The following is a 17956-nucleotide window of genomic DNA, read 5'->3' as shown; positions in this document are numbered from 1 at the left end:
ATAATGCCATCTATCCATATTTCACTTTTCATGAAAAAATATGAAGAACTTTTAAAGTTATCGCAGGATCCAGAAAACCACCATGTTTTAGCAGTATTTCTAGTCTATTTGTTGCCATAGCAACCAGAATTTTTGACGTAGGAACAAAATGAAACAAGGGACAAAATTGTCACAAAACCAGGTTTTCATTGTGAAAAAAAAATATGATAAAGGGAGAAAACTCAAACTGAACTTTTGAAATGAACAAACAAAATTAACCCCCTTTGTAAGTTTGTTTTTGAAAAAAAATCTATTTTTAGTCGTGGCGACCTTGACATTGGAGATATTGACGTGATTCTTTCGTGCGACACACCGTCCCATGATGGTGAACAAATGTGCCAAATGATTTTAAAATCTCACAATGAATGACATAGTTATGGCCAGGACAAGCTCATTTATGGCCATTTTTGACCTTTGAACTCAAAGTGTGACCTTGACCTTGGAGATATCTACGTAATTATTACGCGCGACACACCGTCCAATGATGGTGAACAAATGTGCCAAATGATTTAAAAATCTGACAATGAACGACATAGTTATGGCCCGGACAAGCTTGTTCCGCCCGCCCGCCAGCCAGCCCGCCCGCATTCGCCAATCTAATAACCAGTTTTTTCCTTCGGAAAACCTGGTTAATGACGTGCATAATTTCCATATTGCCATCATTCCATGTTTCAAGTTTCATGAAAAAATATTAAGAAGTTTCAAAGTTATTGCAGGATCCAGAAAAGTGTGACAGACTCACACACAGACAGACACAGAGCGAAAACCATTAGTCCACTCCGGTGAAACTGGTAGGGGACAATAATCAGCAATTTTTCCTTCTTTATTAAGAACCAATAAAAGGATTTCCCAAGCAAAAAAATCACAAAATTTTCAATTTCCATCACAAAAATACCCAAAATGAAGGAAAGTTGAGTCGATTTCATTTCAAAAACAAATTATATTCATGCTAACATATAAAATTATAACTGAAAGTGATGTGCAATTATGTACCAACAATTAAAAAGAATAGTTGCCATAGATTTCATAACACCTATTTTCCATATTTCAGGGTAATTCAGACTAATTTTTCCCAATTGGCATTGGACAATTGGTTTTCACAATTGGGCAAAAAAACTGATAACATCACATGGTTGCATAAGGTACTCAATATCAACCAACAGCATAAGAGAAACAAAAAGGTGCAGCAATCAATAAGATTTTGTGTATTTTTGCAGCGTGTCAAGTGCATCAACCATTGTTTCAAGGGCATTGGAAACTAAATTAACGTTATAACAATCATGCTAACAGTTTAGTGTTCAACACACAAAAGTGTGCCACTTACAGTAAGCTATGAGATGTTACACTGAACCTTCTTAACGGTTAAAGCCAATAAACACTAGACCTAGGGTGGTATTCCGGAAACATCTTAAGTCATTTCTTAAATATTTTTATTTAAGTTCAAAATTACAATGTTTTATATTTCTTTGTCACATAAGCAACACACGTGTTGTTGATTTTGCTTAAATAACTTTGTCATAATGATGTTATTTTAATATAAATCATGATGCCAAACGATTGCAGCATCAACTGAAACACTTAAGAAAATTTCCTGATTTAAGGATAAGAATATAATTTAACTTAAGATGCTTCTGGAATACCACCCCTAGTCACAGTAACGACAAATACTCCCTGATTGTGCATGTAGTAATATGTAACAAGCTGTAGCAATGACAAATTTTAAGTAAAATGCATTTTAACTTCTTGAAAGTGTAAGTAAACAATTGCATAAAAATCGGTGGTAAATGTTTAAAGTTTGTGTGTTGGTATAAACTGTAACAGGTAAGTGAACACTTTACAGAATTTGCTTTTTGATAGCTTTGAGGACAAGATGCTACAGCTTTGTTGAACATTACAAGGTTGGGTTTGTACCAGTGTAGGAATCTGATGAAGCACAAGGAATTCAGCAGCATCTTTCACCACCTGCTCTTCTCTCCTCAGCATTGAGGACTGTGACAGTCAAACACAAACATAATTACTATTATATTTATACCAATAAATAATAAAATTGTTTTACATGAATGGTTATAACAGAAATGTTTGCTTTAGATAATATTTGTTGTAAATAAAAATGTAATCTGGCATGTATACAAGAATTTATGTCATTGGCATTTTTTAAAGAAGTAATTAAAAGCATCATATAAAAACAAATAATTAAAATGTAACACCTTATTTCACTACGGTATAAATTCTAATTAAAGAGATACAATTTAATGAATTTTCATAAGCAAATGTAGGTACAATACAAATTGTATAGCCTTTCACCTCACGTTATTTACCGGTATTCAACATACACAATAGCTAATAAACAGGACTGCACTACCCGATACTGTAAGATTAACCCTTTACCAATTAGATACGTATTTTTAATTATTTGTAGTCCCATAGAAAGTTGAATTAAATTCAAAACCTTTGTTACTTTGTAGTCCCATAGAAAGTTGAATTTAATTCAAAACCTTTGTTTCTAAATTCAAGTTTTAAGGCTTCATCTCCAACCCTTAGATACCGATGAGTAGCAAACAGCATTCAACCTGAACGGACTGCGAGTTACTCGAAGGCTGTTCTGGTTTTATGCTGGTTGCAAAAGCTTTTTTCACTTTTCTTCTTGTTGGGGAAAGGGTTAAAAGGTTCAATCCCCATTCCCAGCACTCTTCTCACTCTGTACCATACCTGAGGGTCTGCGTGCTTCACGTGGGACTGGAATACATCAGGGTTAAAGGTCACGTTGAACTCTGTATCACTGAGAGATCCTACAGCGATTGCTGCCTTCTTCACGATGTCTCGACTGCTCTCTTCAACTGCAGCAGACGTATTATGCAAATGATGTTGCTTAAGCATGTAAACAATTGTATGGAAATTGACGTTAAGTATTCCCAGTGGATGTAGGTATGTTTAAATAACTTAATAAATACAAAATTAGTTTTTGAAAGCTGTATACATAGTTGTAAGTATGTGCAGTATCATCATTGATATGCAGTCTTTGATGAAACATACATAACCAGGTTAGGGGCTGCACCTTGAGCCTTGTTCTAGGATATCTTGGTTTAATGCAGGCGGAGTGTGCACAGGCTGATATCTTGGTTTAATGCAGGCGGAGTGTGTGCAGGCTGATATCTTGGTTTAATGCAGGCGGAGTGTGTGCAGGCTGATATCTTGGTTTAATGCAGGCGGAGTGTGCGCAGGCTGATATCTTGGTTTAATGCAGGCGGGGTGTGCGCAGGCTGATAACTTGGTTTAATGCAGGCGGGGTGTGCGCAGGCTGATATCTTGGTTTAATGCAGGCGGGGTTTGCACAGGCTGATATCTTGGTTTAAAGCAGGCGGAGTGTGCGCAGGCTGATATCTTGGTTTAATGCAGGTGCAGTGTGCACAGGCTGATATCTTGGTTTAATGCAGGCGGGGTGTGCACAGGCTGATATCTTGGTTTAATGCAGGCGGGGTGTGCACAGGCTGATATCTTGGTTTAATGCAGGCGCAGTGTGCGCAGGCTGATCAGGGAGGACACTTTCCAGTTTTATGGTATTGTTTGTGTGGAATAAGTCTCTTCTTAGTGAAAATCAAGTTTAGGAAACACAGTTGTCCCAGATAAGCCAGTGCTCACTGCACATGCTAAATTAGTAAGATAATTTTACGCAATGCTACAAGCCCAGTTTTCCCTGAACCCGGCTCATTTGAACAATACCACCATAGCATAAATAGACCAGCACAACTTACTGGTTTGGTTCTCATTTCCAGTGAGAGCCTCCACAATTTTCTTGGCCTCATCAGTCTCCAGGGAGTCTTTACCCACCGTGTCCTCACCTGCTACAACTTTCTTTACCTCAGATGATATGTCCTGAAAATAAACAGACATCTTCGTCATTGGCACTTAAATGCTAGTCTTTGGCATTGATTTAACCCTTAACTACTCAGACACGCACTTTGACATTTTTATAGTTCATACAAAAATGGGATTAAAATTAAGACCTTTATACTAGATTCAAGTTTTAATTGCTTCATTTCCAACCACAAGATACTGTCAGATGAGAAGCAAGCACCACGAAGCCTACACAGACTGCCAGTTACTTGCATGTTGCTTTGGTTTTATGCAGGTTGCATGAAGCCATTTTTCTTCAGAGCCGGAAGGTTTGAAAGCGAGTCAATAGCATTTATTTGAATGTAAAGTGTTCAACTTTCAAAACAAAGCAACACATTTATTTTTTTATTTTGCATAAAAATGTACAAAATTGGGGACAAAAACTAATGACATGATAATTATACCAGACTGCAGACTGCATAGGCTTATCTGGGACGACACTTTCCGCACATGCATTAAATCTCCTTTTCACAGAGCACGGCTCATATAGATCTATTAAAACAAGCTAAGAATTTTTCCTGTGTACTCATGGGCCATACCTTCCAGTTTTTGGAATCCAGCTTGTCTTTCTCCTGGGCTGTTTTTTTGTTCATCTGAAGCTGTTGAAAGTGAAAGGCTGCAGTGCGGACAAACACAACATAGCGGTTCCTGTAATAAACAGACCGAATGAATATGTATTGTAAACAACATTTCACTACATTCACACATAAATTCAAATTTATGTGAAACAATTTAATATTCATTCCCTTAAAAAGTAATTATTTTTCTACAATTTCTTTTTCCATCTTTATCAACACAGAAATCCAATAATCTAACTTCATTACAGTAATGAAGTAAAAAAACCTACTCGACAAACGCCTCAACCAGTTCCTGTCTCAGACAACACAGCTTGTGTCTGTGTGGTTTGGGGTAACCATGGTTTCTCATGTCGGTGCTTAGCTCCTCTGCAGCCACTGCACAACAAAGAATACGAAATTAGTGTCCAGAAGCAGAATACAGCCTCCTTCTGGGACAATTGGGCTTAATGCATGTGCCTAAAGTGAAATCAAATCTATGTGGAAAGTGTCGTCTCTGATTAGCTTGTAAAGACAGCTTATCTGGGACGACCCTTTAAAAGAACATTCATTCAGCAAAGCTTTCCAATTAAGGAAAAACTTGTTTACTAACTTATCATAAAGCACACACATTCTTACACATCAGTGCAAGGAAAAAGGTCAAATACAACGTTTTTAGAAGCTTAAATAGGTCATCATGACTTCAATGTGAAGACCATGGCCCATGACAATCCAAATGGCATGCCTACCTGTGGAGAAATTGACATCAGGGGGTGTGGTCCTCAGGAGGTCAAGCACATAGTGTCGCTGGTCGTTGCCAACGATACCCTGCAATACAAGCATTATTTTACCATTATCTTATGTTTATTTAGATAGTCCTTTGCTCAAAGTTCTAGGGCACATCAAATGCTAACCAACAATTTCAGATTAAATTGTCTTGCATTCAATCAACAATACCCAAATACAATTTTTTTTTTAGAATTTATCACCCATAATTACATAGATATGAGTTTTATAACTAAATTGTATGCTGTTTTTCTCATATAGTAACAAGTCTTTCATTGACTTTTGAAATATTTAAATAGAGGTAAAAGTCTGAACAGCTCTAAAAATCTACAAACCTTGCATTCAATTGATGAAAACAATTCTATTTCTTCATTCTTTTCATTAAGCACCCTGCAATGATAAATAAAAAAGTCTTACTAGCCATGTCTTGAAATACATAAAAGTGTTTACCTAAATTCAGGATTACCTTACTTCACATAATGTTACCTAAATTCAGTATTACCTTTCTTCACATCATGTTATCCTAAATTCAGGATTACCTTTCTTCACATCATGTTATCCTAAATTCAGGATTATCTTACTTTACATTATGTTTTCCTTAATTCATGATTACCTTACTTCATAAAAAGTTTTCCTTAAGTCATAATTACCTTACTTCATAATGCGTTTTCCTTAATTCATGATTACCTTACTTCACAACATGTTTTCCTTAATTCGTGATTACCTTACTTCATAAAAAGTTTTCCTTAAGTCATAATTACCTTACTTCATAATGCGTTTTCCTTAATTCATGATTACCTTACTTAACAGCATGCTTTCCTTAATTCATTATTACATTACTTCACAACAGCACTGAAGTACAGGACATTTTTTGTAAGGAACAACATATCAATTCCTTAATTTCTTCCATCGACAAAATGTTTGTGTTGTTTGTTTCATTACTTATAAGCAAATAAGTTTAGTGCTTTTCAGATTGATCATTGAAATTAATGAAAATTTATATCATAAAAGACAATTTAAAAGACAAAGAAGTATGTTTTTGTTGGAATTTAGTACTTTAAGACCATATAATATGAAACATACTTGTGTTGTCTGATTTTCAGATGACTAGCAGACTTTTGAAGCTGAAAAAGAAAAACACAATTGAAATGCAGCAGCTGTTTCAACACTTAAGAAATTGATTTCATAATACACGAGAATTGTTTTCTGAGGGCCTGTTACTCATTTCACCTGTGCAGAGACATAACATGTATGCATACAATTTTATTTATTAAACGAATATCAAATAACTTACCAATTCCTTATATTTTTCATTTGATACTACAGTTTTCCCGAAGTCTATAGATCCATAGACCACCGATTGCTCTTGCTCTCTCTCCAATATACCTAAAAATGTTGAACAAAAGAACATTTAACAATTTCATAACTTAACCTTAAAGTAAGTACACTTAAATACATGTACTTTCATTGTTTTCATAAGAAAAATAAACATTCAAACAGGTTTCTAAATAATTTTAAAGTTTTGGCTTCATACATACGTATAATTGAATAATTTGGAATCATCAGTTTATTTCAAATGCTAAGATAAATAAGTTTCGTTCAACAAAGTGGACTCATTTAGTTAACCCTTTACCACTTAGGTATGCATTTTGACGTGTTTTTAGTCCCTTAGAAAGTTAAATGTAATTAAAGACTTTTCTTAATAGATTCAAGTTTTAAAGGCTTCATTTCAAACCCTTAGATACTGATGAGCAGCAAACAGCATAAAACCTAAACAGACTGGGAGTTACTTCCCTATTGGGAAAATTCACGTTGTGAAGACTTCAGATTGGGAAATTGGTGTACTTGATGTGTTGCTTAAAATACCTTAACATTGATAAATAAGTGTTGTCAAGTTGTCAATATTATATTTAAGTTCAAGCCATAGAGCTGCGAATGGAAATTAACAAAATGTTGTTGTTGTTTTTTGGAAAGTGCTATTATTTTGGCAGATGAAAAAAAGTGTGATTATAAAAAGGAAAAAAATTGCTGATTTCACCAGTTTAGTTCTCCCATTGGGATTCAATGTTATGTTTAACATAAGAAATTCATAACATTTGTTCATTCATTTTGCTTAATAAGTTTAGTTCAGCTGTTGGAATTCAAATGATAAGTTCAACCAATTGTTATTCATAAGTTTAATTTACATATGGGGTTTCATATATATTTTGTTCAAGTATAGTATTTCATTAGCTTACTTAAACCAGTGAAAATTCAAGATTTAATCAACCATTAGGATTCATAACTTTCGTAAGAATTCATAACTTAAGTTCAACAAATTGGATACACAACTTTAGTGCATCCAACCAGATAGATAAATATTATATAACTAATTTGATTCACAAGTTAAGTTCAACCAATCGGATAGATACATTTAGTTAAAAAAAACTGTGTCACACAGGGCTCAACATTAACCTAAAAACCAACTTTCCCTGCCAGGCAAGTACTTAGAAAATTTACTTGCCCAAACATGAAATATCACTTTAACTGTAAACCTCATATTTTTAATAAAGATCAAAATGATACACCACAAAACCTTTTTTACTTTTGCACATTTAACAAAATGATAACAGCAATAAAAGTCTAATTAAGCAGGCTGTCAAGTGACCTTTTTTTTAAAGTAGGAAAAAATAGGAACTACTTTTGCAAAAAAACTAGGAAAAAAGTAGGAACTTTTCCCTCAAAAGTAGGAGTACATAATGCAAAATATTTAGACACAGGTCCAGGAAACATAGCTTGAAACAGAGCAGGAGTGCCATCACATGTTCTGTATGGATACCCACTTGAAGCTACCTTAAGGGGCCAGAGGATTTCAGCCTTTTGCACCTGTTCCTTGTGTGATGGATGTACTTGCATACAGAAAGATTTATCCCCACCACCCTGAGAGCTGCTTGGCTTTGGAGCACTTCCAAACAAACGCTTATGTGAATTATCATGCATGTATTTCATGTTTTTTTTGTGTTTTTATCCATCTGCATGACTTATCAGTTGATTAGCACCAGAATTACTACACGAGATGGACTTCATGCAGACAGTACAATATCCTGCAAACTCATTGCCGGTATCTTTCTTGCACCACGATCAAAGTGTTTCTCCACTGTTGTCCAACTTCTCCATCCATGAAGGGTTAAACTTTGTTTTCCCACTAGGCATTTTAGCACTTATAGTGTATCTATGATAATTAAGCTTCAAGCAAAGCTACCCTGATAAAGAAGTATAATTAGAGGCTGTTCATTTTGGTGTATCATCAAATAAGTGGTTAGAGTGGTGTATCATCATATAAGTGGTTAGATGTCTTCTGTGTATGGATATAAAAATGGTAATATATTGTGCATGTTATATCCTTAAGCAGAAAACCAAATTTATATAGTGATACACCAACTTGTTGTACAAGATTAAAACTAGTATATAAAGCAGTGTCAATGCTCTGCTACAGCTAGATTTTGAAACCTTTAAATTGACAATAGGGTGCAGTTATAATGACTTAAGTTACATTCAAAATGACTGGTCATTGCAGAGCAGATTGTGCAACTGGAGATAGGACCTTATCACCTGACATCTTTTATGACATCATTGATTGGTCAATGAAAAAGTTGCAGTACATTGTTTATTCCAGTTTCAAATAATGGCTTTTACATCATTGATGACGTCACGGGATTGTAATAATGCTGTTTAATATTTTTTATACTACGCTGTAACACCTTGAAGTTACCTCACTAGCTATGGCATCATCAAAAAATGTATCAGGGCATTTAGGCTCTGTGCATTTATCTTTAATTACTAAACATGATGTACCTATGATATCAATAGAAGATCATATCCATTGTCATGTAATACGGAATTGATTACATTATATTTAAATGATAAAAACTCGGCAAAGCATCAGTTTTTATCTTTTTCAAATAACTTGTGTAATAAATTCCATATTACATAACCACTCATACAATACATGTATCTCTATATCTCTACATTCCAAACAGCAATATCATGTAAACATGCATAAGGTTTGGTCAAATTGTTGTCAATGGAAACAAAACAAGGGACAAAATTGTCAAAAAACCAGGTTTTCATTGTGAAAAAAAATCTGATAAAGGGAGACAACTCAAACTGAACTTTTGAAATGAACAAACAAAATTAACCCCCTTTGTAAGTTTGTTTTAAAATAAATCTATTTTTAGTCGTGGCGACCTTGACATTGGAGATATTGACGTGATTCTTTTGTGCGACACACCGTCCCATGATAATGAACAAATGTGCCAAATGATTTTAAAATCTCATAATGAATGACATAGTTATAGCCCAGACAAGCTCATTTATGGCTATTTTTTACCTTTGAACTCAAAGTGTGACCTTGACCTTGGAGATATTGACGTAATTTTTTCGCGCGACACACCGTCTAATGATGGTTAACAAATGTGCCAAATGATTTTAAAATCTCACAATGAACGACAAAGTTATGGCCCGGACAAGCTTGTTCCGCCCGCCCGCCAGCCCGCCAGCCAGCCAGCCAGCCCGCCCGCATTCGCCAATGTAATAACCAGTTTTTTCCTTCGGAAAACCTGGTTAATAAAACTGGAATAAACAATGGGTTCCCTCAGCTCTTGCATCACTGGGAACTGTGTAAGGTAGTAAAGTCTGCAGTGTACAAATGCTAAGGAAGTAAACAAGGCACTATTTTTACTTTAAAAAAACTTTTGTCAATAATTTCAAAAGTTACATAAGAAATAAATATCTATGCTTCCTGAAGAGGTGCTAGCAGACAGTCAGCATGGGTTGTCAGGTCTCATCTAGATGAATGCACCTTAATAGGGATACAGTCATGCCATAGATTCATTCATCCTGCAAGTTTACTAAATGAACTCTTAAAAAAATATTTGTTTTTCCATTGAAAATGAAAAAGTAGGAATAGTAGAAAGATTTGGTAACAAATTAGGAAAAAGTAGGAACCTGATGAAAAAGTAGGAAAAAGTATGACCGCTTGACAGCCTGATTAAAGTCAAAATTTAATGCTTTTTGTTCTTTTTTGCACTTGCCTGGGCGGACAACTAGATTATAAAATAACTTGCCAAGACCCAACTTTTACTTGCCAGGCGCAATAGGACAACTGTTAATGTTGAGCCCAGTCACAAGTATTATTCAACCTATTAGATTCAAAATTTCAGGTAAACTGTTAGAACGCATAAGAATAGTTTAGCACTTGCCATTCAAATTACTCACCTGGTATGATGGACTGTGCAGTGATTCTGTAGCCTTTGTAGTCCACAACAACTGTCCCAAGTGTGTACATCCCTTCTATGTCAGCATTGAAATAGGCACGCACACCTTGAAGGTCATTGCTCTGGCAAGATAATGTAAAATTGAGCCTTGCTCATTGAAATCTGGGTTTAATATATCTGTGTAACACTTTCTGCCTTTATTTTATGTTCACTACTAAGGGAATTCATTTAAACAAAAAACAAATGTAAAAGTCATCCCTCATAATCATGTGCAGACTGCACAGGCTAATCTTGGTTGACCTTTTTGCACACCTATTTTTCAAAGCACGGCTCATTTAGACATTTACAGCATGAATATTGAGCTAAACACCTCTCCTTTTGTTTCAGTAACAACACTGCCCTTTCAACCACAACATTGTAAGACTTTTTATGAATGACCATCATCAAAATGAGCAGTTAACACTTTACCCAAGCAAGCATGAGACCTAAAGTAACCAAACCCATAGACAGCTGGGAATCCTAATTTACCAGTGGCAGATGTACAGACTTGTTGTTATTTGAGACTCGTTCTTGAAAAACAGGGCTTAATGCATATGTGTAGTGTTGTCCTAGATTAGTGTGTGATGTTTGCACATGCTAGTTAGGAATAACACTTTCCACTATATAGAATGTTCATATAAAGGAAGACTCTTTTAAAACAAAAATCAAGTTAAGCGGAAATGTCATCCTTGATAAGTCTCCTGCATGGGCTAATCTGGGACGATACTTAAGGCACATTAATTAAGCCTCATTTTCCCAGAACAAGCAGTGTTGTTGTATTTTTCGTTCAAATTTTGGTCCGGTAGGGGGACCCATTCCCAATGGAAAAAAGTATACATTTTTCACAAATGGAACCTAAAAATAACCAATTGAAGTTTTCCCCCATTTTTTTTTAAATATGTCGAAACATGTCAATTATCTCAAAATCCAGCTTTATAAGTAAAACCTTAGAAACTACAATACTGAAATCACTTTTACTGTCAATTTTAAAGTTTTTGTAAGCATAAAATCAACACCATTAATTTCCCAATTGTACACATAAGTATTCGATATTTCCCAATCCAAAGGGACCCGGCCCCATTTCTAAAATGGAGAAGAAAACAACACTGACAAGGCTCATTATTATCCTTCAAGTGAACACTTACAGGTGCTGCATAGGCAGCGAAGTCTCCACCGAAGTCTTTGTAGTGGTCCTTGACGTCAAAGCCAAGACTGAAGAAGATGTTGTTCCAGATATACATCTGGTTTCTGCAAGGGAAAGTTGTTTAGATTATATCAAATGAATACAATAACATGTTTTGTCTTTAAATAATTGAAAAGCTGACATATTATATAAACAAGACTTTTGCCAAGCAATATATGTCCCCTACCGGCTCAACCATTGTCAGATCAATTTTTTTTTTATTTGTTGCCATAGCAACCAGAATTTTTGACATTGGAACAAAACGAAATGACATGCATAATGTCTGCACTGCTATCTATCCATGTTAAAAGTTTCATGAAAAAATATGAAGAACTTTTAAAGTTATCGCAGGATCCAGAAAAGTGTGACAGACAGGCTGATGGACTGACAGACTCACAGAGTGCAAACAATAAGTCCCTTCCGGTTAAACCGGTAGGGGAAAAAATTCTTAAATATATAGCATGTGTGGTAATAAAAATATGAAACAAATTCTGTGTTTGTGAAACACAATGCCCCCTACAGACAGACAGACAGGTCAAAAACAATATACCCCCGATCATTCGATCTGGGGGCATAAAAAGGTTAAATTTTGCATTTAAACATAATATATTTCACATAAATCAGGTTTTAGATTATATTAAGAGACTTCAAGACAAAGTCAAGAATATATTAAAAGTTATCGACATACATCCAGTTTTGAGACAAAAATACAATGTGGGCCTATGGACAAGTTTTTTTTTTGGAACAGAATGCGTGGGACGTATAAGCCCTTTTTAAATATGTCTTTAGTTTGTTCTAGCTATTCTTGTTAAAATCCTAATCCAAGCATCCAACACAACCATACTTTGCCTCGTCGCCAGGGTTGATTGCCATCACGTTCCCGTCTATGACAGCCTGGGCCCCGCGGGTAGCGGCTGCCACGAAGTCGCTGTGCACCTTGAAGATTGCCCGCTCCCTGATGAGCCTCTCTGGCAAGGTCTTGCGGGACAGCTCCCGGGTGGTCTGGATCTCCTCATTCCAGTCACGGGTCTGGCCGGGAATGTGTTCCTCGTAGCCAAGCCGCGTTGTGAAAGCTGTTTGAGATAAAATTTATTTTAAAACTCATAGCCAATCCATGTTGTAAAAGCTGTTTGAGATAAAATTGACTTCTTTGAACTTGGGGGAAATACGAAGCTGTTCCAAATAAAATTGACCCTTTTTTACTTAAACCTTCTATTTCTTGTGCAAATTGAACTTGTTCAACTTATTACAAGATTTGATGATAAAGGGATAAATAGACATCTGGAATAATGTGGCTCCATTGTTTGTCACAATTTGTTATAATTATGTTTGTTGCATAATACAAGCATTAACACAACTCAGAGCACCAAGGCCTTATTGATCAAGTAATTTATGTGACTTGATTAATAACCCTTTAATGTTCATTATAAACAATTGTGTATTCTCAAATAATTTGCACATGCTTGATAATATTACTCCTTTTAAAGTAAATTTTATTTGGGTCTGAAGTTAAGCCTTTCCCACTCAGATGTAAAGTAAACATGGCTATATGCAAACAGCATAAAGCCAGAACAGCCTGCGAGTTACTTGCAGTCTGTTCAGGTTCTATGCTGTTCGCTGCTCATCAGTATATTAGGGTTTGAAATGAGGCCTTTAAAGCTTGAATCTAGTTAGAATGGTCTTTAATTAAATCTAAATTTCTAAGGGACTACAAATGCGTCAAAACATGTATCTAAGTGGTAAAGGGTTTACAGACTATTCCCATTACCGGCTGTTAAAGTTTTGAGCAACTGGACCACGTGAAGGAAATATGAACAAAATGTCCTACTAGCTTACCATCTTCAGCTCTGATGTAGTCCACAGTGTGTTCAGAGGTGGGAACCATCCATGTGTACACCTGGTAGGGCGTCGGCACTCGCTCAAACGGATGCTTCTGGCCTCGCTTCTTGAGCAGCTGAGCAAAGTTTCGCTTGAATGTGGGGCTCACTTGATTGAGTAGCTCAATTAGTGTGTGTGAGAGACACTTCTGGGCGGCGGGGCGTGGGTTAAAAACGTCTTCTGTGCACCTGCATGGAGATTTGAGTCATGTTATATAATTTTTTATAAAAGGGTCATTTGCATTTTTATTTTTTGAAAAATTTGGGGATTTTTAATATAATTAAATGTCAATTGAATGTAGTTATTGTGCTATTAATATAAACACAACATGCACTCTTTACACTGGTTAAAAATGCACTATTTTGCCCCCCAAATCACTTAAATCAACTTCAGATACATGCAAGTTGTGAATTTTTATGATGTAATGGCAAGGAAAGGCCAAACAAAATGAATTGTACGGTTCGGGTAACGGCTGACAAAACATTAGGTAGGGCAGGTCGGGTTTTTTTTTTGGTCTTTGCGGTGGCTCACATGCTTTTGCAATGACCATAATGTGTTAATATATCTTGTTAACCATACATTGTCATTTTGTTACAGAAAATGCCCATAATTCCATGATACTTACCTCTAAGACACATCTTCATTCAGTTATTGAACCATCCTACCACATGGATCAATAATTATTATTAATAAACTTACCTTGCAATGTCCATATAAGTTCCATGCTGTTTCAGGTACAGCAGGACAAGCATAATAAAGCAATATATGCATATGAATCTGATAATCAGGGTTCTCAATAAGAGCCGGCAGCCAGCCGAATCGGCCGTTTGAAATCAGATTTTGGCTGGTTGAAAATCGCTCAGATTCGGAAAATCGGCAATTGACTTTTCGAAATTTGCGTGCCTTTTCGGAAATTTTCCTCCATATTGCTATTAAGCCAGGGAACGAAACTTAACTCGCATACTCGCAAAATGCAAGCGAGATTTATGGATTGCGAGTTGAAAAAGATAAAGCTTGCAATTTTCTGCCAGTAGAAATTTCAGATTGCCCAAACCTGTTTTTCCATAAATCCTTTAAGTATTGAGTAATAATTACTTTCTATAATTACAACTCCCATTTTCACCATCAAAATCTTGCTTAAATTAAACGATTTAAGTGTTAAGGAATTGCATTGACACATTCGGCCACCATTGTTGTTGGTGTTGTTGTTGTATGATTCAAGGGAGCTACTCTGGTATACGCTATGGTTCGCTTGGTGCTTGCGGCTAAAAAGCGTCTCGGCGATCCCGACTTTCTAGGTCACATAACCCAAAACCGGAACTCCTGTTTTTAGGGTTACATGCAGTCAGTTTGATACTTAGCACACATTGTTGAGTGCATGCTGCCTAGGATTTGTAAAATACATTGCAAATGGTTAGTTTTGGTATCAACTTGAAGGTATATTTGTAAGCAATAAGAAAAAAAGCCATTTTTGTGCTCTACTTTTTGTGTTGATGGTTCCCGGCTTTGAAAGTAGGTCATACTATTTGAGCCCAAAATTGTTGTCTGCACAGCTGTCAAAACCGGTTTGCCTATTCTAAGGTAAATATTTTGAGTTAGCACACATAGAATTTCATGACATGCATTTTTTTCAAAAGATTATGCATTTATCTTTCCAATTATGTATGATGATATAGTGGGTATGCGCTTGATCATGGGAAAAATTGATATCGAACTTCAACTATTTTATATGTAATATAGAAGGAAATTAATTGCGCATGCGTAACCTTGCTAAAAATCTTTCCGTCTGCTCGATCGAAAACGCTCATCAATCATGGACAATGTTCACGGAATAAATGCATTTGTTTCCTGAATTAAAGGAGCATTGTAAGTTTCAACAAAACATCTGCTTTTTCAGAGGAAAATAATCGCAACAATTTTTGCTGAAATTTTAAAAGGTTGCATTTAGCCTTGTAAATGGCAACTGGAGTTCAAGCTTCTTTTAAACAATTTTGAGTGTTAAGTCACAATTGCTGAATATTGAATGTGTGTCCAAGCCTTTAATTATTGAGATAACTGTTTTGTTCCAATGATTATGCTTTTTAAGTAGCCAACATATAATGCACAATTTTAAGCAATATGGTACAAGAAATGTATTGTTTTAAATAAAAATATATAAACAAAATACAAAATTGATTTTCATTATGCAAGTGAAAAAATCAACTTGCAAAAAAGTGCAAGTGCTTCAATAGGTTAAATTCGGTCCCTGTAAGCAAAGACGTCGCTTGATTATCTCCCTTAACGCATTACAACAACAACAACAACACAGAAAAGGTGCTAATTGGAATCGGTAAAAACGCAGTCAAATATTTTGATGTTCTTTTTATCACATGGTGAGTTTTTGTTCCTGATTGCTTGTGTTTTTTGTGTTAATGCAAAGTTTTTGTTGTTGTGAAAGTTTGTTTTAATACAGTTATGTTTCAAACTAGAAGTGTCACGCAAAATGTGCAAGGTAGACAGACAATCAGGCCTTTTCTGCCCATTCCTGTAGAACCGAATTTCGGCCCCATTCCCAATCCAAAATCGAAGGTTTTTCCTTATCAGAATAAAACGTCCCAATTGGAACCTTGTGCAAAAAAAACGTCAAAATCGTAAAAATTGACCCTAAAAATCTGTTGTTGTTGCTTAATTTTGTGAAACTAGGAAGATTGCTTATATAAAGTATAAAATATGTCTTGCATGTATACTTGGAAGGATGGCCGAGCAGTCTAATTGGTTTTTACTCCAGGACACCATGTGTCACTGGTTAGTGCCCTGCTGAGGGCTACTTTTTTTCCTTTTCTAAAATTTTATTCTTGATTTTTTACTGGAGCTTTTAAGATCCAATCAGTGCCCCAGATAATTATTTGGGTAATAGGGTTTTCACCCATTGATTTTGAAAAATAGGGTGATTTCAATTTTTAAATAGGATGAAATAAGTTATTAATATTTATACATTAAAATCAGTGCTGTTGTTATACAGACTATGTGCAGAATGCACATTTCAACTTTTTGTTCTGTCCCATCAACGTCAACAATTTCTAACCAGGCCAGGGATATGACTTTTTCCACTTTTGCCATTTTTTTTTAGTTCTAATCACGGGCTTTCCGTCATGTTTTTGGATGTCAACTCGCTACTTTCAACTGCTACATACACAGATTCTAACAAATTGATAACACAAATGATTCGGTTGTTTGTAATTGGTTGGAAAAAGTTTGCGATCGACATATATTTAGCTAACAATCGCGGACGTCTTTCGACCTCGCTTAGACATTTTTATTACGCACCAGTATAGAAACTGAAAGTACAGACGCTTTACAAATACATTCACGTTGTAACTATTTTAGTCAGACCCTTAATTTGCTATGAAATTAAGTCCGTATAGTGTTTGAATAACTTCGACTGCTCTGGTTCTCTGTCATCCAGGCGCTTGCTAACTTTCGAATGAATAAAATCTTCGCCGCGGTACGATAATTATTCCAATGAAAAATTACCAAAATTTAGCAAAGAATTTTCGATCGAGACTTGTATCGTACGCATCAAATCTTAAGAATAAGCGTAAAAGTCAAATTGTTTGCGTTTTCAATACGCACTATATTGAATTTCGATGCGTTTTTAAACATTTTAATAGGGTGAAAAACGCCGATACGCAGCTTATCTCGGGCACTGTCCAATGTTTACATTTATCAATATTGCATTAAATGACAAACTCCAAAACATGCCAAAATCTGTGAAAAGGCCCCTTTAAAACAGCCATAAAATGGCCCAAAATGCAGGAAATCAAGTGCTCAATTTTAAAATTTTACGGGGGAGCATGCCCCTGGACCCCCCTAATGGGCCTGTTCGTTTCACATTTTGGCCTGTTGGCTCAAAAGTTATTGAGAACCCTGGATTATACATAGATCCACTAACATATAAGTGAAACCATGTTTGTCTTATTCTGTTTTCTAACGATAATCTTGTCAGATGTTTTAACTTAACCAGTAAACTGAACGCTAACAATTTGCAAACACTAATTTCATTGACACATCCACTGAGTAAAATACTAATAAATATGTTATTTGTATCTTAAACGTTTTATACATCGTTGATTATCACAGGCATTTCATTAATCTATTCTAAATGTATGATCTCCATCGTTAATTTGATCATCATTTGCCATTTTTTGCCGAGCGTCACAATTTATTTTCTGTATTGTCCGCCATCTTGTAAAAATGATGTAAGCGACAGGTGCGCATAGCAACGTAAAAGATTTTCATCAAAACGCTGGCAAAATCCATTATTTTTGCGTAGAAATGGACAAAACATG

General features: G+C 35.5%; 1 protein-coding gene across 1 annotated transcript in view; it reads right to left on the bottom strand.

Moving 5' to 3' along the window:
- The window catches only part of LOC127849510 (clustered mitochondria protein homolog), a 52613-nt gene that overhangs the window by 22836 nt on the left and 11821 nt on the right, over positions 1–17956 (bottom strand). The window contains exons 7-19 of the mRNA XM_052382115.1: positions 13587–13816; positions 12595–12823; positions 11713–11815; positions 10530–10650; positions 6568–6659; positions 6357–6397; positions 5609–5663; positions 5237–5315; positions 4781–4886; positions 4473–4581; positions 3792–3912; positions 2749–2876; positions 1951–2028 (exon numbers count right to left, since the gene is read on the bottom strand). Coding sequence (XP_052238075.1) covers positions 1951–2028; positions 2749–2876; positions 3792–3912; positions 4473–4581; positions 4781–4886; positions 5237–5315; positions 5609–5663; positions 6357–6397; positions 6568–6659; positions 10530–10650; positions 11713–11815; positions 12595–12823; positions 13587–13816 — 1492 coding nt within the window. The remainder of the gene's footprint in view (positions 1–1950; positions 2029–2748; positions 2877–3791; positions 3913–4472; positions 4582–4780; positions 4887–5236; positions 5316–5608; positions 5664–6356; positions 6398–6567; positions 6660–10529; positions 10651–11712; positions 11816–12594; positions 12824–13586; positions 13817–17956) is intronic.

This window comes from Dreissena polymorpha, chromosome 1 (assembly GCF_020536995.1).
Source record: "Dreissena polymorpha isolate Duluth1 chromosome 1, UMN_Dpol_1.0, whole genome shotgun sequence".
NCBI classification, from domain to species: Eukaryota; Metazoa; Mollusca; class Bivalvia; order Myida; family Dreissenidae; genus Dreissena; species Dreissena polymorpha.
Note: the sequence above shows the minus strand (reverse complement) of the source record. Positions and strands in the feature narration are given on the sequence as shown.